Source organism: Telmatherina bonti (assembly GCF_933228915.1).
Source record: "Telmatherina bonti genome assembly, chromosome: 19".
Taxonomy (NCBI): Eukaryota; Metazoa; Chordata; class Actinopteri; order Atheriniformes; family Telmatherinidae; genus Telmatherina; species Telmatherina bonti.
In genome coordinates, this window is record NC_136617.1 from 11,681,911 (window position 1) to 11,704,382 (window position 22,472).

Sequence of the window (22,472 nt, forward strand, 5' to 3'; positions counted from 1 at the left end):
CCACCCAGAGTGTCAACATAAGTGAACCTCCGTGGGGCCCTAAGCAAAGCTCTTTACTCCCCACCTGCTCTTCTGGCACTGAAACATATCAGCTAAATGTGCAAGGAACTCTGCAAGATATGGCTCAAATGCACAATTTTATCTTATTACTTTTAATCATCTATATTTGGCTTATTGGATAATAACACATGTAATGAGCAGATTACACTCATTTATTCCTGCTGTGTTCTGGTTTTAATTACATTCAGATTAGAACAAGTCAACACTAAAAGTTAACTAAAGTTAACACTAAATACTTTTAAATCACAGAAAAATAACAGTTTTTTCAGGTATTTGAAAACCTTGATGAAAGAAAAATAAGGAACTTTTCTCAAACATTTTTTGGGAAAACTGCCAATAGTGGTGATATTTAAAGCAGCCGTATTGTACCGCAGTCACATATACTGAGTCATTTAAAAAGGTACATATCTTTACAAAGACAAATGTTGAGGAAATTTGGAGACTTTTCTGTCCTTAAACTTGTTAATATCCTTTCCTGCGGATTTATTCGCTAATCTTGGCTGAATCTACAGTGAACGCAGCCATATTTCTTCTCCTCCTCTCCACAGTTTCCTCTTTCCTTTGACCCTTGGCATAATTGAGGTGAGAAAACTGCTGCTACAGTCAGGGCTTTTTAAAAAAAAAAAAAAAAAAATTAAAAAAATAGAAAACATATCAGGTATTCTAAGCAGAAAAAAGATTGAGTACCAGGATAAATCAGATTCCTTGACTGAATTTTAAAACAGTGAGGGCAAGAGGGATTTTTAGACCTTTGTAGTACCTCTGAGCCAGCCTGCAGGAATTAAAGCAGGAGAAATACTTGAAGCAGAGCCTGAGTAAGCCGGAGTGATGTAATGAGGTTCTGTCCACTTGATAATTAAGCTAGTAGACTCCAATAACTCTAGTTCAAAACCCCAAGAGTGTGTGAATGTGTGGAAGGGAGAATTGGAAATCATGAGCCCTGAAAACATCAAACACCTTTTACTGTTGATCATAATTATGTTTTATTTTGCCTTAAATCTAACTGCATGACATCATCATGCTTTAACAAAGAGGTTTTTGATTGTTTACTTTTTATTAATTGCTTATTTGCTGTTTTGAGTGGTTGAAATATTCATTTCATGTTAGCAAAGTTTGATATCCATCTGTTTCTTTTCACCTTGTGACGTTTCAGAGCAGCAGACACCGAACAGCCCGTCTTCTCAAAACAGTGCAGTTAAAACGACAAAATCTGATTTTTCCTTCACTTCCTCAGTACCGCTGCTCCCGGCGAGGAACCTCCGTTTCTCAGATGTGGACCACAGTTCAGCCCGGCTGACGTGGGACGCCGCCTCCAGGTTGGTCACAGGCTACCGCGTCATGTATGTCGAGACAAAGGGAGTCCAAACCACGGAGGTGAGGAGAACCTGCAGGCTTCAGCTGCAAGGAGGAGGAGAAGGTCACGTAAACCAGACGGAGGAATGATCAACAACATGTAACGGTGGTGTGGTTCTGTGTCTACAGGTGGATGTTGGCAAGGTGACATCCTACATGCTGAGAAACCTGACTTCCCTGACGGAGTACACAGTTGGTGTCTTTGCTCTCTACAATGAGGGACAAGCTGAAGCGGTGACGGAGAGCTTCGCTACGAGTACGGCTGAAAATCTGCCATTTCTGTAACATGTAGACTTTGTAAAAGGTTCGGTTTAACAGGTTCTGACCTTACCGATAACTGTCGCTGTGCGTTTATAGAGACGGTCCCGGACCCCCTGGATGTGCAAAGCAGCGACATCTCCACAAACAGCTTCAGGGTGTCATGGCAACACCCGGCCTCTGATGTAGTGATGTATCGGGTCACCTGGATGCTGACAGACGGAGGAGACAGCGAGGAGGTTCGTTCATGTGTTATTTCTTTATGATCACATGATATTCTGGCAAATGCCTTAAAGTTTGGGATAAAATTGTAACAAATGATGATGAAATCAGAATCAAACAGTTTTATTGATATCGTCCATAAGAGGTTCACAAACTAGGCATTTGTGTTGGTGTGATGGCGCAACATCAAACAAAGACATTTATAGAAACGAGATATTCAAATCAAATCAAAGATACTTTATTCATCCCCTAAGAGAAATTCAAGGTTCAAGCCAGCTTGTCCAAGGTCTGACATACAGACATGTAACATTAATGACAAAAAAAATAATTACAGATCCAAACTGAAGCTTAGGCCTCGCAGCCAGTTTAACCGGAGCTGCCTTATAACAAATAAGAACAGCGATAAATCAGAATTATAGGGGGTTCGAGGGGGAAAAAAAACTAATCATGTAACTAATATTGATATATAAAAAAACTTTAAGATAAACCTATAAGGCATGTAATAAAAACTTAACTAAAGTAGAAAGGAATCTTACTACATAAACAAGATATAAATGTAGACAACCAGCAGTGTGGCGTGGTAATGTTGCTGCTGATGGAAGCAGCCGCTGGGTATGCAATGAACCACATACTGAAGGTAGTCAGTGCAAATGACAGGAGGTAATTGGTGTCCACGGCGTCCGATACAGAGTTATGTAGCATTTATAAGTGTGATAGCAGAGAGGAAGAAGCTGTCCCTACGGCCGGAGGTTCTGGTCCAGATGGGCCGTAGCCTCGTGCTTGAGGGAAGATGGGGAAACAGACTGTTTCCAGGGTGAAAAGAGTCGGCAGTGATCCGACCTGCACGCCTCCGGGTCCTAGAGAGATGGGAGCCTGCAGCCAATCACCTTCTCAGCGGCATGCAGTGCGCTGCAGTCTGTGGATCCAGCGTACCACACGGTGGTGGAGGTGGTGAGGATGGACCCGATGATGGTTGCTAAACGATCAAATTTTTTGCTGTAAAATGGTTTTAAAATGCATGTTGTGGATTTCACGATTATTTCTTCAGCCAACTTTTTTAAAATTAGTGTAGCGTTATAGTAGTAAGTGATGGAAAACAAAATGCTTGGAAAAAGCAACTGAAAGGCGACCATCTGGGCTGCTGTGCTTCATGGGACTGCTGTAAATGAAAGAACTTGTTAAAGAGTGCATTTACATCTCTAAAAAACAGCTGACTGGTGTGTTTTCATTTTAAACGGTGTAGCGCACACACACACACACACACACACACACACACATTGACTGCGATGAGACCAACAAGCAGGTGCTGGTTCCTGAATCCAACAACATATAAAGCTGCGCTTCATTTGCAAACTGAAACACAGTTGGAAAAATATCAAACTGGGAGCCGATAACAATTTCCACAACAGATGCATCAGCGTGGAGGCAATATGCAGGATTATTTATGCATCCATTTGGCCGCCCATTCATTCCGCATATCTTCATGCTTCACAAGGGACTTGAATTGTGTTTATCAATGATGACACATAGACACAAAGCAAGCTAAAGATGGCTGTTTATTTTTATGTTAATGGAGGGAAAGTGTTTTTAGTTGTTCTGGAAATGGGTGCAAACAAAGCTGCAGAGATGGGGTTTTTTAAAGCGTCTCTTTAGCAGATTTTGCCCTTTGGCACTCCCTAGTGGTGACTAACTCGACAAGTCTTCTCAGAGATTTCTCAGGCTCAAGTGTGTCGATCCCAAAGCTCAGATAAATTCAGAGGGTTGCAGGATGGGCATCCGGTGTAAAACATTTGCCAAAGTACAAGGCAGCTAAATCAGTCAAACCTGCCAAACAAATTCACTTACAGAATATATGATAATATATAAGCTACATTTTTTGTACATTCCAAGCCGGACAAATGAAAAACTGGTCAAAGCTGTCGTGTAAACTGATTCATGACAAGACTTGACCGCTTCAGCGCTTCACCCTGAGTGTAACGACAAGCTACAACTTTGCAAAAATGCTTAATTTCATACTTACCAGGTCTCATTATAAACAACTTTCTGAACTGTGGATAGATTGTAAGAATTATTTGCTTTCGTGTGTTTTGTATGTAAGGTGGTCCCAATTAGAAAGCGGCTACATGCATTAGAAATGAGCGACTGTTTCACAACTCCCAGATGTAGAAGTGTAAAGTAGAGCTAACATTTGAGTTGAGGTGCTCACAGTTTAAAGGTGATTTCCTTCCTCCAGGTTTGTCTGTCTGTTGACATGCAGTACTTTGGAGACAGTGTGTTTATTGTGCATTATAAAAAGAAGTGGATTGGACTGAAAGTTCACTAATTAATGATTATACTTGTAGCCGGATGTTATTACAGTTCACATGTTCAAACTTCAAGCCTTTACAGTCATTTTCTGGAAATATAGATCGTAAAATAATGACCATGTAATAACAAGGTTATTAGAATTAGCTCCTGAAGGAATAAGATACTTTTAGTTGAATTGCTGAAAGTTTAAAATCACTCGTCTTTTCACATTAAGAAACTCCAAACAACACTGTCGGGTAATATGAGTGTTTCGTCACTCAGCTGTTCAGTTCAGTCACTTTGACTTTCCAGGCTGCTTTGGGACATAATGTCACTCAACCAAACACACTTTCTTTAGACAGGCAGGGTTAGATGTCTTACCTCTTCAGTCTCAGTGAGAGAGAAGATGTAAAGCTTCAAATAATCTCCCTTTTCCTGCAGATCACCATCACTTCATTAGAAATCCTTATTTTCTCCTTATTTGTGTCATCTTCCTAGACTAATAAAGTAACAGCAGATTTACAGGAGAGAAAATGTTCAGCCGAAGCTGTAAACATCCTCACAACTATACCAATACGTATACGTTGAGCGTTGTGCTGCCTGTCTTCCTCCATTTTTCTTCTAGTTGATTAAAACACATTCAGTTTTATCTCAGACGATTCCATTAAGATATAAAACGGAACAGAGTTGAGGAAGAGATAAAAAGTCAACTCTCTCTCATCTCGCTTGCTGTGTCTCACTAATGAGTCTCTCTCTGGGAGATAATCAGGAAGATGTTAATCTGTGTTTCCAGTGTTTTCATCAGTTGATCCTTTTATTGCCGAACTCTCCTTTCTCTTTATCTCTAATTTATCTTCTCTGCAAACAGATAAAAAAAAAAATCTTAAATTGAATGTTTTCTCAGGGTCCACCCCACCTGTAACATTTCTTTTGCAACTTCCGTGCATCAGATGTGCATGTGACAGAGTTATGTTCTGTTTCAGGTTATGGTGAACGGGAACGTTAACACCTACCTGATAAAGGGACTAAAAGCCAACTCGGAGTATGAGGTCCTCCTGGCCGCCATCTACGCCAACGAGGTTGAAAGTGATGAAGTGATTCTAATGGAAACAACTGGTGAATAAAATCTACAGTCATCTTAAAGACTTCTTCTGCTCTGGTTGTTTGTAAAACTGCACAATTAAAGCCTTTCCTTATTTCTTATTTATCATTGAGGTATCCATATTTTATATGATCATATCTGGAAACCATTTAGAAAAAGCCAGTTTTGTTTAAATTTAAACTAATTATCCATTAAATTAAATTCACTGCTATACTGGACAGATCAAGTAAAAACTCTTTTTTTTTTTTTTTTTTTTGCAGCAAAAAGAACGACGACTGTTGCTACAACAACCACAACAACAGAAAGTAAGTATGGCAGCTGTTGCTTCATGCTTTCCTTCATTTTTCCCCATGTTTAGATGGCAGATAATTAATTTCAAAAGTGTAATAAAAAAGAATATTCTGCTTTGGAGATAAATACATTTCGATCTCATGCTGGAAAAGCAAACTGGAATTTAATCTGATGGCATAGAAAACATGTTTTGACAAATATATTTCCAAGAATTTCTGACTTATCAGACAGAAAATGTCTGATTAGCAGTTCTCAGGTGTGGTTTGATTCGGTTTCTACATCTCTTTCCTCATGATCACACAAGAACTCCGTCTTCCACCACACATCCAGCAGGGAAAGGTTTATCATTGACAAAAGGCTGATATGAATTTGGAGGCCTGATTAATTTAAATGGCAAAATTTTCACATTTTCTCGTCATCATGTCTTTTCTTTTTTTCATATATTCTTACAGTCTGGAGCTTCAAGCAGTTGTTTGACTCACTGGAGCACACTGATTTAATTAATTCTTTGTACCTCCTTTACTGATCCTCCAGCTCCTCGTTATGGGGTGAGAAATATGAAGATCGATGAAGAAACTACGTTTAGTATGCGGGTGTCCTGGCAGGCTGTCGACTCCAGAAACATCAGGCATTATCGACTAAGCTACGTCAGTGCCAAGGGGGACCGAGCAGAGGAGACGGTAGGACAGACAGCTTTTCCCTCATGTAACTCCTGACCTGATGAGAATCGGCTCTAAATGTACAATTTGTTGGAAGTTTTCTTTAGTGGAAGCGGTTGCTGGTGTTTTAATGAAATGATTTGGAAACAAGGGGCTGCAGAGTGTAAATATGATCGCAGTGGTCCATGCACTCTGGCTTCCTGTTCTTCAGCATCTAGGTGGCAGACAAGACTGTTAAAATATATACAAAGATGATTTACTGCCAGCTAATTCTGATCCCTCTCATGTTGGATTGAATGCAGACAACACACACCTCACTGACTTTGTCATTTAGAGGCATAGCTGTGAATACACAACGCTAACAGCTGGATTTAGCTAGTTAACATGAACATTTTAGTTGATCTGTTGGCAACACAACGCATAGATCTGAAATAAAGAAACACTGCTAAAATTTGGCAGATATTTTCCGAGCCAGCTTCTAATTATGGCCAATTTTGCATCTCTGTTGCATCCTACCTGTACTCTGAGGTCTAACTAGTGAGTAAAAGTCATTCTGATGTCGACTGCTGTCTTAGCTATTGCTCTGTTCTGTGGGTCACAGTGCCAGTTCAGAACTATTAGTGATGTCCAGTTTGATATCCAGTTGCTAGCTTGTGACACAGTGCAAAAACTTAGCTGTGAAGTTATGAAATGCTTGTTTTTTCACAGCCTCAGGGTGCAGATGGGCAAGTGGCAGCTGCAGAAATGTAGTTAATAAATGTCTCTGTGCCTTGAAACATGTCAGAGATGCTTTTTCTTTCAGGTCAGAAAGTCAAAGTGCTACTTCAAGTCAAAGGCCTTGTCTGTGTATTTCTGTTAACTGTATCTCAGGTATCATGTTACAGAGGGTTGAGCTTAGCTCCCAGAAAAGCAGTTTTACTCCAACTTTCTGTTTATTTTTCATTTAATTTTCCATAAGGTTCCTGATGTTTCTTAGATTAAAAGAATGGTGGTAATTAGTCAGTATTGTATGTTGATTCATACTTTCCAAATGAGGAAGGTAATCAGTTTCAGTTTTCAGCAGCATTGGCATGATGAGAGGCTCGAAAGTAGCAGCTAAATACATTGCTGCTTCTTGTGGTTATTAAAAGAACTTTACATCCATATGAGATGTGTCTGATTAAATTGGCTGCATAAAATAGTAATACAACACATACTACTTCTAAAGTTGCAATGCACACCAGAAAATAAGGCTTCCCAAAGGGCTCTGTGTAATGCGAGCCCTGATTTTAATTAATTTTATGGGAGTTCAAACTGCTTTTAAATTCATAAAGTTTTAAAGCTGCTCTATTGAACTTTCACTAATATGACATACACCTTGCAGCCTCTCTCTTCTCTGAGCTCTCTTCAGCCAGTAAAAGCCAACATGGTGTTGATTTTTTGTCTTATCTCTTGCATTTTTACTTCCTCTTTCATGTTGTTGCTTCATCCGACAATTTTTCCTGGCATTTCACCAGTCATGGTGCGTGTTCATAATGACCAGTGTGCTGATATCTAGTTGTGTCACAGTGCAAAGCTGGGATGTAATGCTAAACAGTTTCAGGAATGTCAGTGTGCCATCCAAACTAGTCAGAGGCTCAAAATTGTAAGCTCAGGAAGTTGTTTATTGTTGTTTTAAATGATCATTTCATTATTAGTGAGCTTGTCACAAAAGAAATGTTAATATGCTTCCAGTTTGAACCACCTCCTCTGTACAGATGACTCTAGTTCCAGTTGCATAACGTTCCTTTATCATGTTTTTGAAAAATATCCAAAAAGTTCAAGGCTTGTTCGCAGACAGTTCAAGACTTGTTTCTTCTGAAAGGGGAGAGGGTTTATCTGCTCAGTCAAGGCTAATGCCAGGCTCAGACTGCAGGTTTAGAGAAGAAATTGAGTCTGAAATCTCAGTCAGTGCCCCAGTTCAGACCAAGCTGGTAGCGGGAGATTCATAGATCCAATCTTGAATCTCCTTAATTTATTTGACACCTTACACTAATTTCAATCACATATTTAGTCAGATCTGTTTTCTTCCAATCCCAGTACAGATCTTCAGATATTCCGAAAACATGTTTTTTGGTTTTTTTTCCTGTTATGTAAATCATTTTTTAAATATGCTTTAGAAACTCTTGAAGTATGATTACCACATGATGTCAACTACATCAACTACTCTGCTAAGCAATGTGTGTGTTGGATATCCCCCAAACAAACACGCTTTCCTCTAAGAGCTTAATTAGGTTTTAATTGTCACACTGTAATAAGCAATAATTAATTCTTTATTTCTGTTCTTTGGAACAGAAGTAAATCACATGAATCAGCAGTGAAGAGCTGTACAAGCAGAGGTTACAACTGTACAGTGTAGAAAGTTTGACAATGACTCTTACGGTACATCAGCTGTGCTGTAAAAGGTGTCCAAGGTGCTTGTGGATTGATTAAATGGATGAAAATTGTCAGTCTCCAACAGAGGGAGGGAGGTTGTTGATGAAGACGATGACGAGCCTTCAGATTAAGCCTCCTTGGAAAGAAAGGAGGGGAGACTGAGTTGCTGAAACTGATGGCAGGCCTTGTGACGAAGGAGGGAAAAAAAAGGGAGAGGGGGATAATAACGATGATGAAAACTGTCAGATCTTCAAAGATTTTGCTTCATGAGACACACAGAGAGAGAGAGAGAGAGAGAGAGAGAGAGAAAGAGACAGAGAATGACAGGTTTCACACTAATGAGCCTCAACAGAGTGAGTGTGTGTGTGTGTGTGTGTGTGTGTGTGTGTGTGTGTGTGTGTGTGTGTGTGTGTGTGGACTGACAAAAAACAAACCCCAATCCAAAAACAGAGTTCCTGCCGGCTGGATGTTTTCTCAATGCTTGTTTTTTGTCTTTACCCGAGTAAGAGCATGTTTAAGAAGTAATAAAATGCCAAAGAAGATGATGATAACAAGTTGACATTAAATATGCAGTATCATTTTTCATGTTTGTGAAAGTTGGGGGAGAAAAAGGTTCAACTCAGAAATGGCTTCTAACTGCTTAATTTTGTTATGTTCAGATTTATTATCTTATTGTTCATCGTAGCATCTGATACAGTCCTGATCAAAATCTTAAGACCAGTTGAAAAATTGCTGGAAAATACCTTTTGCAAATTTGGATCTCAGTGAGATTTTAAGTAGAGCTACAATATGCAAAAGCAAGAAGAGGGAATGTGACAAAAAGCCCTTTAAAAAATTAGTTTATTTAAAATAGCAATTAAACAGAAATAGGTTGTTTTAAGACCACAGGCTAAAAAAGCCTAAATCTGCTCAAAATTCATAAAAGTCATACCCTCCTGATGGCTAAAGCTAAGAAGCTTTCTCTTCTGGAACATGGTCGGATCATTGATCTGCATAAGTAAGGCCTCTTGAAGCGTGCCATTGCTGCTGAGGTTGGACGCAATAAGACAGTCATTCTAAATTATTTGAAAGATCCTGAGGATTATGGAACAAAAAAGTCAAGTCGTAGACCCAAAAAAATTGCACCTGCGCTGAGCCAGAGGATCTGATTGGCTGTCCATCAAGACACAGGGCTCCTCGAGCCAAAATAAGGCTCTTACTGGTGGCGACTGCAGCACAATAACCATCAGACGGATTCTGTGGGAAAAGGGTTTCAAAAACAAAAAATGAATTCAAAGATCTCATCTCCTTCAACGTCACAAAACTTCCCATTTCCACTTTGCCAGGGAGCATCAAACATGGGACATTAAAAGGTGGAAAAGTTTTATTCTCTGATGAGAAAAAATTGAACCTTGACGGTCCAGAAGGCTTCCAACGTTACTGGCACGTCAAGGACATCCCACCTGAGATGTTTTCTACCTGGCACAGTGGAGGGGGTCCATCATGATCTGGGGTGCTTTTTCACTCAGTGGAACACTGGAGCTTCAGGTGGCCCAGGGTTGTGAGACAGCGGCTGGTTACGTGCAGATGTTGCAGCGGGAATCCCTCATTACTGAGGACCCTCGCCTCTGTGGGAACAGCTGGGTTTTCCAACAGGACAATGCTGCAGTTCACAGTGCTGGCTTGACGAAGGACTTCTTCAGCTTACACTGTTAATGGCATTCCTGATATTCTATCTGATTGCTGAACAAGCACAAGGCTGGACAAGAAATCCCAAATTCATGGCCAAGTTAGCTTAAGGTACTTTAAATGATACAGTGCATCCAATAATAATCCATCCAGCTCGCTGTAAAATCTGTCTATGCAAGAAATCTATTTGATTGCATGAGATCTTTTCAGTTTACCCCCCCCCCCCCCCCCCCCCCCCCCCCCCCCCTCCCCCCCCATCCTGAGTATGCATGGGGCCACAGGTAACAGTAAATAGGAAAAACTTTGTCATTCTCGCCCAGTTTGAGAAGACAGGAAAAAGGGTCTATAAGTGCCATAACTCTAAGTCAGGATATCGGATGAAAAAGATTAAAACAAGTCTAATTTGACTGCATTTATGTCATAATCTCATACATGGAGAACAAGAAACAAGTTAAACAAGAAATGTAGAGTAGGTTCTCATATCATCATAGGACATTCCCCAGCAGCCTAAACCTTTACAGCACCATAAGTAAAGGGTTGTTTAAGGTCTGCTTAACAGTCCCAACAAGAAGCTTGATCAGGAAGCAAGTTGTTAAGCCTAAATGCAGAAAGAGCATCAAGTGACCCCAAACAGGGAGCTGGTTCCAATTATACTAACAATTTTACAGTAAAGCTGCTGTTTGAAAATGAGGTACTTTGTTGGAAAATGAAGTGATTTGAGATCTTTAAGATCCAACAAAGCTTGGTCATTAATAGCTTTATATCTGAGTCTAAGAAGTAAATTAATTTCTAGTTCTGTCTTTAACTGGGATCCAAAGAAGAAGAGCTGGAATTTGGAAATCATGATCTCTCCTGCCTAAAAATCTTCCTTTTCTTCTCAGAACATTCCGAACACACTTGTGTTCAGACTACCTTAATTTCCGGACCTTTTTCACACCGTTTGAACCCTGCCTAAGCAATCATGTGGCTATTGACGGGGTAACATCTTAAGGGGCTGCGTGATGAAGAGAACTGCACAAGTTCCAGGGCAAAGAGGAAAGTGACACTGAGAGCGACAACGAAAGAGAGCGTTTGAAGTAACTCTGAGGCTGTTTAATTCAGACACTGAAAAAGACACCTTTAGCGGTGGTAATGCACAGGAGGGATATTAAGATAGCAATCAATGACTTTTCCTGCAGGCTACTGTGTAACTGTATTATTATCTGTATCTGTGTAACTGTATTATATCTGTATTACAGTCACTCTTGGAGGAAAAAAAAACATTTATTTTTTAAAAGTTTTAAAAGATCTTGCAGCATAAATACTCAATATTACAACATGGACACCTGTGGCTTATAAACAAGTTTGGACTATATATGTACATTTTTAAAATGTTTAAAAATTAATAGGTGTGGCTGAGATTCAGGTGTGCTCAGTAATATAAAAATTATGGTACCTGAGCTAAATCAATCCAGGTGTGTTAACTTTGTTGAGAGGGTCTGGCCATGTTGCAGTCTTTAAAACAGATTACACTGTAAAAACAGAATAGTTGATCCAACTCAGATGGCTTTCTTCAGTTGGTAACAAGTGATTGAATTCAGTTTCTTCAAGTTTTTATGGCATTTGTTTAACAAAACTATTCAATGATCATTTTGGCTTTTTTTTCCTTCTTTACAAATAAAGTATCTGAATAATTTAAACCCTATTTAACTGGAAGTCAAATGACATAATACAAGTGGTTCCAAACCTAGATTTGATTGATCCAAAAGTAACCTAACATTATAGTTGATATTAGAGATGGAAACAAAAAATACTGTATTCATAGTTTATTATTGTATTTTAGTTTGAAAAATAGGATTATGTAGTCAATAATTAATATTCATCAAAGCTTTAATTCTGCGTCCAGAATAATGCAATCATCGGCATTAGGTGGTGTTGGGTTTCTCTCCCTGTACAGTGCAGCTTTGTCTAAATGTAAACATAGCACTGTAAGTAAAGCACATAACTCATTTTTAGCATAGCAATAAAAAAAGAAAAGAAAAAAGAAAAGTTTGAATGTATTTCCCATGAGACTTTGCTTTCTTTGCACAGTTGGTTCTAAATGATTTAAATAGGCCTGACTATTAAATTGTACTGGTTTGATTACTTGTCTTGGATAAACTAAATTCAATCACTTTTTACATATGGAAGCAATTCATTATGTGCTACAATTGCCTTAATTTTAAGTTAATTTAGACTATGCAATTATTAGTAAGCAAAATAATTAAGTGGGATTCATGAAATGCAGCTCTATACTATATTATTGATTTGTTTGGTTTTGTTTCCCTGATTTGCTTTTGTTCAAATGAATTGTTCATCCATCTTTTTTGAAAGCTGCATTCCATCTCTTCTGTGTTCTAATTTTTTGGATACTTAAATCACTTCATATTAGGACTAATATAACTCTGACTCAACAGGATTTTATCTTTACCCTTTTGGTTGGACTTTATAGTAGTGTGTGTACATTGCATCAGGTTAACAACAACCCCCCATAGTTTTAATAACTATGAGTTTACAGGTGTGTATCTGAGTATGATGATTTGTAGTATCATCCCACAGGAGGCTCCAGTCCCTCTGTGGCCGACTCTGGACACGGGTACCACCTCAGCCTTTTCATCCTGACAATAAAGAGCTGCCAGCTGCTTGCACCAGCAGCTTGTTAAATGAGATCTCTTATCAAAGTGCGAACAGCTGTGAGCTCTGTTTGGCAGTCCGGTCAGGTTATGAATCACCAAGTACTGCACTCAATAGCGACTTTCTAAATAGGACAGGGATACAAAAACACTGGCATGCTTCCTATTCAAGTTTAACTCGTTAGTTCTTATCTGCCAATGGAGGCCTACATCCATACAATAAAGCTATAAGTATGAAGGATAACTAATTTACGTGCTATTTATGTCTGGATGTCAATCATTCCATATTTTATTCACTGTTGGAATCTCATCTGTCTGGAGATGGTCAAAATCTGGTTCATAATAAAATGTTAAATGTGTTGAAGCAAAACCCGGGTAAATTTAACAACAAACGGCCGGCTTTTGTGTATGCACACTTCAATCATTTTTAAGATATGATATATATATATTTGATATATGATATTGAATCAATCAAAAATGTATTTATCATGCACATACAATTGAATGTAGCACGAAGTGCTTCACAAATCAAAAATAAAAAGAATTAAAATGAATATTTAAACATGCAAGCACACACACACTCCTCTCAAATTTAATGGGAAAGCCCATTAAAGCTCTGTCCAGTACCATACATATTTTTTTTAAAAAAGTGAGACAATTGAGGAACTCTTAGCGCGGTGAGGCAATAATTCTCTACATAGCTCAAAAGTATAACTAAACAGTTAGTCATTGCGTTTATATTCTCCACCTGCATACTTTGTGTTTTCATGTTTGAAAGATGATTTACAAGAAAGTTTGAATGATTGAACAGTAAAAAAACTAGAGGTGCTACGGTATGACTTTTTTCCCCCAAAGTTTAGATCTAAACCACATTTACTGCTGGTTTTAAAATACAAGACAAATACAGTTTTCTACATGTGCTTTGGTGCCTGTGCTGTTGCTGGTTCAGTGCAGAGCAAAATCTTTGTGGCAGAGCTGCAGTCGGAAGATGGATACAAAAATAAACAGTCTTGTGGTACTTTTAAGGGAGTTTTTGTCTCCAGGCAAATCTCTAATTAAATCAGTCGCAAAGCTATAAGGAAAGTTACTTATGTAGATATTTTGATAAAGAATACCAACAAATCATGCATGATGATCATTAAAAAGGACTGAACATTGAGCTTAGTTTCAGATTTTAGACAAAAAAGTAATTTTTCTTTGTAAACAGATTAAAATTGACAGCCAATACTTTTCAGGATGGGCTTCATACATTTAAGTAACTGAGAAAAAAAAAAAAACAATTTAGGGCACTTATAAATGATTTAAGATTTAATAAAGACAAAAGGAAGGTTTACATTATTCAGTTGGATGTAAACGTTCCCCAAGCTGAGTTATGATGATGCGATATGTCTTCATAGATCAGCTTTATAACATCTCAGGAGTGTATTGGCTCATTCTGACACCCCAGTTCTTAATACATTTGCAAAAGCACTTCTTGTTCCTCTCAAACTACATTCAGTCCAGGCTGTTATGTGAGTAAGGAGCACTCAGAGCTCCTTGCAAGCTTATAAATATACAGTGTAATGATTATGTCCATTCAGATGGCTCTGCCACTGTTTTACCAGATGTCAGTGTCTGCAGAGAAGCCATGGGGTAACCCAAGTCTGCAGCCATCTGTCCAGAGGCAGCTGTGATTGTGAACTCACTGAAGCTTCATTATTTCCCCGCGCTGCCTCATTAAGAGTCCAATAAACCAAAGCTGCTGGGCATCAAGCGCAATTCCACCGTGTAAACGAAGTGCTGGCTGGTACCGCGCAGCGACCAAATTAACTTCCAGGAGGTATAAACCTCGTCAAGGCAGCATCATATTTTTGTGCATTTTACAGGTTTTGTTTAGCTTATATATAGTTGTGGAGAACCGAACTCAGAATCTATCCGGAGGAACGACCACAGAGTCGGACTGACGATCCCAAAGTTGTTTCATTGCCACAGATTTACTTCACCTGTCTGTGGTTTGAATGGGTTTCACTTTGAAATGTTCCAGAGGCTTAAAAACTGCTTTTCCCTTTCGGAAGTGATTTTTGGTGGTCTACTTTTCTCTGCAATCTAACAAATATATTGCTCTTCTATAATCGTGTACTCCTATGGAATAGATTTCTATCACCTGTATTCTTGACAATGTTCCCTGCCACTTGCCTTCAAGCCACAAAAAAAAAAAATAAAAAAAAAAAAGTGGATGAAACCTGTCATGTCATTCTGAGTCAGTCTGAGGCCTTTATTCAAAGGAATGTTTGGGTTTTATGACTTCTGAAAGTTCCTGATAAAAATGTATTTGCATTTACAAGAGTCTGAGTGAAAAGCAGAAGTGCAGCTGAAGGTGGTTTATTCAAACTCTGCGACTCTGTAAGTTTTGGAGACTTACTGAGTTTTTCATCAGAGCAGGCTGAAATTGATTTGTCAGAGCCTGCAGTGTCTGACATGTCTGAGAAAGAGTTTTCAGTAGAAAGTAGAAAGTATTGTGGATGGAGTCAGGCTAGACTGTGCATGCTCAGAATGCAAACTGGCTCAACGGAGAGACAGAGGCAGAGAAACGCAGAGATTGTCTTTGTGGGATGCTGTTACTGCAATCTGAAAACTGATTTGTATCTAGTCACAGAATCCGGTCTTTATGTGACATAAACTAACTCTACCAGTGTAAAGATTATGGAATATTTCTGTTTTATGCAGACTCCTCTGTCATGTGAAATCGTTGCGATAGTACAAGATAGATAGATACTGGTGATCTGTCTCTTTAAAAGACAAAGAAAAAAAGACGATGAAAGCAAATACAGAGAACTCCTGTGGGTTTTGATAAAAAGAGGGAAAGTAAAATATAATTAATACCCTGAAGTAATATTATTAAATGACTGAGAGATGTATAAAGAAAAGCAAAAGAAAAACAAAATAGTGGCAGAAGAAGCATCCGAGGAGCAGAAATAAAGCATATATGAAGAAAAGGAAAAGGAGCCTTCAGGGTACAAAAAATGATTAGCATGTCTGCAGCATGTGATGCTTCGCTGAGACGGATGACTCATTTAAGGATCAGTTTTAACAAAAGGCTGACTTTACTGACATCTGAGACAGAAACTTGGACACAATTAACCTCTGCAGCGCGTGGAAGCCCAGACTCATCTGGAGACACTCTCCCTAGCTCACCTCTATTAAAAGGCTAATGCAGTTTTGTTTGTTTGCTCAGCAGTAAGGTCTGAAAATAACATAATTCCCTTTTTTTTTCTTTTATTGCATACTTGAATTCATCCCTCTGAAGAATAATCACCATTTAACAAGGAGGGAGGAAAATAGCAAGTCATATTTTTCGATCTGTGTTCCCATACTGAACGCCTATCAGCACATCATTTTGTGATATCGGACTATCGGAAGTTAATTCATATAATCTGGCAGTAATAATGAAACTAACGGGAAGCAAAAAAAATGTTTCAGGGAAGTGAAGGAATCGCTGAAGTAACAGTAATGTTTTATATGTACGAGTGCTGATGTCATTTCTCTTCTCTTCATTCATATATATATATATATATATATATATTTATATATATATATAAATATATATATATATATATATATATATATATATATATATATATATATATATATATATATATATAATTGATTGGCAGGTGAACTTTGGGAAGGGAAATATCACATCAGTGCAGGAGACTAAAGATGGGAGATGTCAACATTTTTAAGACTTTGAAGAACAGTAGCTTCAGTTGTCCTTCAGACCTGTTTGACTATTTATTCTTTCTTCCAGAGGACAGTCCCCACTGGTCAGAGCAGCCTGGTTCTCCAGCCTCTCCTGTCAGATACAGAGTACAAAATCACCATCACTCCAGTTTATCCTGAAAGAGACGGGCCGACAGCCTCACAGATGGGACGGACGCGTAAGTTGTGTTGTCGTACTGCCTGGTTTAGATGCTCTTCTTGTGACCAAGTCTGTTCATCAGCCCTTTCTATGTCTTGGCATCTTTTTTGCTCACAGCTGGCACATGACATTGTTTCTCTGAAAACCAGCAACATTGTCTTACTGCTCAGTTGCAAACAAAGGAAAGGTGCAGTTTAATGAGAAATTCTGACAATTAGACGTACTTGGCAAAGTAGGAAGTTTGCAACAGTGACAACAAGTAGATAAAAGTAGGTGCAGAATATACAGACTCACTGTGTAATTACAGTAAATATCCCAAATGAGCTGTTTGACTACGGGGACCAGCAGTTTAAAACTAACTGGTAAATGTAGTGCAGAATTTAGATGCTAATGAGTTGATGAGAGAAGTTTGTCGAGGGCAAAAACATAAACAAATAAAAATGAGCCTGATCAGGGGACTAACATATTATTGCCAAGTTTACTTAAGTTATAATAAAATGGTGAGCAAATGTTGAGTTACCAGGCACCAATCAAACACAAAAGCAAGAGACCATTGCAGTTTATTCTTAAATAAGCATCTCTTGAGTGTTATTTTTAAAAGTGAAACTCTGATACAAACCCTCCTCATTCTGCTGCAGTCTGACAGAAGACGAAAGTGATGTAACATCGAAAGGGACGACCACAAAGTGGTCACTCGAGCCATAGGCTGGTATTAAGTCACCCTCGATAATGGTGGCAAACTGAGACGAGGTAGAAGAGCACGGCTAGAACAGTTGGAAAGAAGCTCCTACATAAGGGGTGACCAGCTCCCCGAGGGCCACAATCCTGCAGGGTTTTCCATCCCTGCTTCAATACACCAAACTCAAATGAGTCAGGTATTGTGCAGAACTTCATTGGCGGTTGGATCCATTGAACAGAAGCCAGGTATATTGGAACAGGGATCCCTCGAAAACATGCGGGACAGTGGCCCTTGAGGACTAACTTCAGACACCCCTCTCCTACATGAAAGCCCAAGGCCAAAAATAAATAAAAGGATTAGGCTAAAGTTTGGAAAAAGAGCACATGAACTGGACTGTAGAAAACTGGAGTTAAGTCATCTCTGAGTTTTATTTTCTGTGTTGCCCGTGGTGGTCTTCTGGTAAGATAGAGACCTGGAGAGGACCTAAAACCTACAGCCTCCCACTGCCAGTTAAATATGGAAGCCTGGGATGGACGTATCTTTGTGAAGAATACATTAAAGAAGCCAAATACAAGGTCATTTTACAAAAGTCATTCGCTACTTTGCTCAGATTGTGTGTCCCATGAATATGTATTTTCAGTAGGAAAATGCTCCATGCCACACAGTCGGGGGTACTGAGGTCTGTACCGAGGATCGCAACATCAAAGTCCTGTAACAGCCAGTTCAATCTCCTGGTTTAGACTCCGTTAAAAACCTCTGAAATTACATAAAAAAAAGTACTGATGGTCCAGAACTGTACAAAGCTACTAAACAATTTGAAAAACTGTTAGAGAGCAGGTCAGGTCTGTGATTACAAATTATGACTATTCCACCAAATATTGATTTCTGAATGGTCTTTGGTTGAAACATTGTGTCCATTTTATTTTAAAGTAAAGATTTTTTTCTTTGAACTGATCATTTTTTGCAAATACTGAAAGATTCTCTGATTATAGCTGAAGCAGGGGTTCGGGGTCTTAAAGGCAGAGTTTGTAAGATTTCAAGGCGATTCTTTCTACCACCAGGTGGCAAACACCAGTTCGTGAGCAAAACCACAAAACTGCTCCACAAACGACCACAGGTTGGCAATAATGAGCAAAACTGACCCCTCATACGTCCTCCTTGCCAGCTCCAATGAGGGCAGCAATCCCTTCTGAGCTGTAGCTCTGAGCTGCTCTGCAGTGAATGGGCTTATACTCTCCCTACTGGTGGAAAAAAAGTACTTTTTTTTTTTTTACTGGTCAGAAAACATTCAAGAAGGGTCTCTGTCATTAATTAAACTCGTAATTTAATAACACATCAAATATGGAACCTACATGTTTAAAAAACTATCTAATTATGATTGTAGTTTTTTTTTTTTTTTTTAGTTAATTTATTTTGAAAATATTGAAAATCTTACATACGCCACCGTTAAGAACATTAGTTTGAATTGGATATTAAGAACAATGTTGGAGCAGTCAACGGAAAATAAGACAAAGCTGTTTCATTCTGCAACATTTGTTCCTGTAGAAGCAAATCGGAAATTCATCACTTTGCATTGGCTTGTTTAATATTCTCTGGAGCTGCATGTGTAGACAGCACATTACTGAGTGTACATCTGAATAAAAAATTACATGCTTCAATCTGCATAAAGCATACACATTGAAAAAGCCTGTCTTGTTCCTGGATCAGGATGTTAAGCGGGTCAGTCTACAACAGATCTGCAGATATTTCCTACGCTGACTTTAGGATCCTGTCTGTGAGGGACCAGTTGCTCATGTTATGCCATGATTAGTGCCACCAGCCTTTTCTAGCTACTGAAGAGCCTTTTTTTTTTTCCCTTATACTGCCGTTACGTGTCATGCACGGGCTTGCTCTCATATTAGTTCCTCTTCTCCCTCACTGGCTTGCAGCTGCCTGGGGCTTTTACTTTAGCAGTTCATCACCAGAGGCCATCCTCCTGATGTTTTCCTAGATCTTGCTTGTTTTTGCCTGGACTGGGACTCTGCTGCTCACTCTGTTGCATACTGAACTTACACAGTGGTAAAATCCCTAGTAGTCTCTATCTCTTCCTTTGGACAAGTTATTTCACAAGGGTATCTAATAACTAGTAAAGCATATGAGTTTATGTCTTATGTTTAGATACTGAATCTTTAGGTGCTGCTTGACCGCATTTGTTGTGCCCAACTGAACCAGAAAAGACAATGATTTACTGTATTTTGGCTAAATTAAGACAGTCTAGGTCAAAATGATAAAAACAGAGGAGTTTAGGGCCATTAAATGTAAATTTCCCTGCATATTTAAGCAGCTTGTTATTGTCAGGAACATTTTAGGAAATGAAAGATACTATGATCTGTGTCAGTAGCTCTGTGAACAGCTGTTCCTTCTTTTAAGCATCTGCCTAAACAACATATAACACAACAGGAACATGTGTGAATAAATGTTGTTTTTCTCCTGACATGTAAATGAGCGCCATAAACGCTAAAAAAGCTGCAAATAAACAGCAGTAATCTTGACATTCAGCAAGAAGAGACTCAAAATTTAAGCAATTTATCTTTCCACTCCCCCCCGCGTCATGTCTCCCTGTGCAACACATTACACACATTAGCGGGTGCTAACAACGTTCGCCGCTTCTTAAACGCCGGGTCTTCGACGGCTGGTGATGATGAATAGATCCTGTTGGCAAGTGAGGGATGAGATGATCACCCAGGGAAAGATGACAAGGAATGCAGAGGAGGGTGGGGGAGGTGGGTGGCTGAGCTTTTTAAGAGTGAAGATGGATGGTGTGACGGAGCGAGCTGGTGTAATCTGGGGATTTGAACCTGTGAAGGATGGGACGAACACTGAGGGAGGCATGACAGTGAATGCAGACGGGGTGATCGGGTTTTTTCTGCCCCAAGCTGGAGATGGATAATACGACAGAAGAGGCAGACTAATCTGAAGGTCTGATCCACTGAGGGATGGGGTGATTAGACGAAGATGTGTGGAAGGAATGTAGAGAGGGTGACGGGCTTTTTAGCAGTCAAAGAAAAAGGCTGAAAATACATAATTTGACAGAAAGTTCTGTGCAAACTGGAACGTCCAACTGAAACATAAGCTGATCATTAATAATACATAACCAGGGTCACTTATTGTCTTTATATGAAGTGCTGTTGTGAATTCTATGACTGTTGCATCACATTTCAAGAAAAGGAGCTTCGGATTTGTTGTTTCTATTGAGGCTGCTGTGTGGAAATCAGATGCATCCAGTTTTGCTTTTTTGCTTTTTGTAAATTAGTTTAATTTGCCGCCTTTTGAATAGAATGTAAATTGCAACAAATTCAGCATCTCGATGGCTTACCTGCCTCAAGTACTGTCAAAGACACTTGGTGTGTTTATAAGAGAAATTTTCCAAGTGAGCGTGTGTGAACTAGTAGGGAGAGGTGGGCCCAGTCACATGCAGCTAGCGTCTAACTGATGGAGAGCACCTGCCAGTCATCAGTCATGACAGTGACTGGAGGTACAGTACACCAATCAAATGTAAATACTCTGGACTGGGCCTCTCGTGTCCCACAACACACCCTTATATGCTTCCCTCCTGGGATGTGTGACGAAAACTGCAAATAATGCTGCAAAAAAGAAAAATGAGCATCGAAGTAATGATCTGGACATTTTGGGACTTTATTTTATTTTATTGTAATTTCATTTTAAGGGGTGGCTGTGACTCAGGTAGAAGGGCGGCTTGTCTTGTGACCTGATGGTCTGCATTTTAGACCTGCTCCCCCCAGGCTGCTGCAGTCCTGAAGGGGACACAGTGGTCTGAGGGCTGGTCCGATTTGCCTGGATAAATGCAGAGGGTTGCTTCAGGAAAGGCATCCAGTGTAAAATGTAACAATTTAACCGTGTGATGGGACAACCAAAAAGGAAACATTTTATTTTTATGTTTCATTTTTTATATTTTATGTTATTCTATTTTATTTTTTTTTTTATTTAGATTTTGGTTGAGCGTTTGGATTCTTAACATCTTGTGTTTGATCTCCTTAATGCCAGAATGGCGAAATAAGCCGAGTAGGGAATTTAGTCCAAATAAAACTGATTTCAAGAAAACAAAACAGCAAAACTGATTTTTAAACTGAAGGACTCAAGAAAATAGGCGAATTTGTAATATTTTTTTCTTTAATATAAAATGACAAAATCAAATAACCTTCCTGACTGAGCTTATTTAATCATTTTGGCTGGCTGTAGTACCACTTTTTCTTTTTTTTTTCCTTCCCCATAGAAACTCTTTCAGAGAAGCTTTAGGTAACAGTTTCATACAACAAAATCGAGTCTTCTTGCAGAAATTATTAGCCTTACCTACATATAAAAAAGGGTCGACTCATGACAAAGCTTTTGTGCCCAGAAGCTAAATTAAATCTCCACTTTCTCAATTTGGGTGAGCACATCACAAGAGGGCTGGCAGGGAGAGCACAGAGGATGATGGGAATGTTCTCAGGTGCAGGAAGGGCACAGTGAAGATGGATAATACAGCAGAAGAGGAGGTTATAACACGGGGACTTGAACACAGCGGCTAGTGATGAGGGAGTGCAGCGCAGAATGTATGATTGGTTTTTTAATGGCATACGACCACGGAGGGTGAAGAGGGAAAATGAGGCAGAAGAGCCGGTGTAATTTAAAGGTCTGAGCTCATGAGAAGCCCTGATGCTCGGCTCAGGGAGGAATGAGGGAACATGGAGCGAATAATGGAGGTTTTCAGCACTTTAAATGCGCAACTGGCAGCAGCTTGTACATTCATACGGGGATTTAGACTTGAAGTCTCACGTTTTCCATTAGCCAAAGGGATCTGCTCGGGATCTATCAGGAGCAGCAAGGGGATTACAGATGGACACAATGTGAATGTACAGGTTGCCTGAGAAGCACCTGCTCCATACGGGAGGAAAGCACTTAATTTAAAAAT

General features: G+C 39.2%; 1 protein-coding gene across 1 annotated transcript in view; it reads left to right on the plus strand.

Annotated features, from left to right (window-relative positions):
• Positions 1-22,472, plus strand: part of col14a1b (collagen, type XIV, alpha 1b) — a gene marked incomplete at both ends in the record, with an annotated part of 235,584 nt that overhangs the window by 85,001 nt on the left and 128,111 nt on the right. The window contains 7 exons of the mRNA XM_079259296.1: positions 1,295-1,434; positions 1,543-1,669; positions 1,771-1,910; positions 5,163-5,295; positions 5,542-5,586; positions 6,107-6,252; positions 16,732-16,861. Coding sequence (XP_079115422.1) covers positions 1,295-1,434; positions 1,543-1,669; positions 1,771-1,910; positions 5,163-5,295; positions 5,542-5,586; positions 6,107-6,252; positions 16,732-16,861 — 861 coding nt within the window. The remainder of the gene's footprint in view (positions 1-1,294; positions 1,435-1,542; positions 1,670-1,770; positions 1,911-5,162; positions 5,296-5,541; positions 5,587-6,106; positions 6,253-16,731; positions 16,862-22,472) is intronic.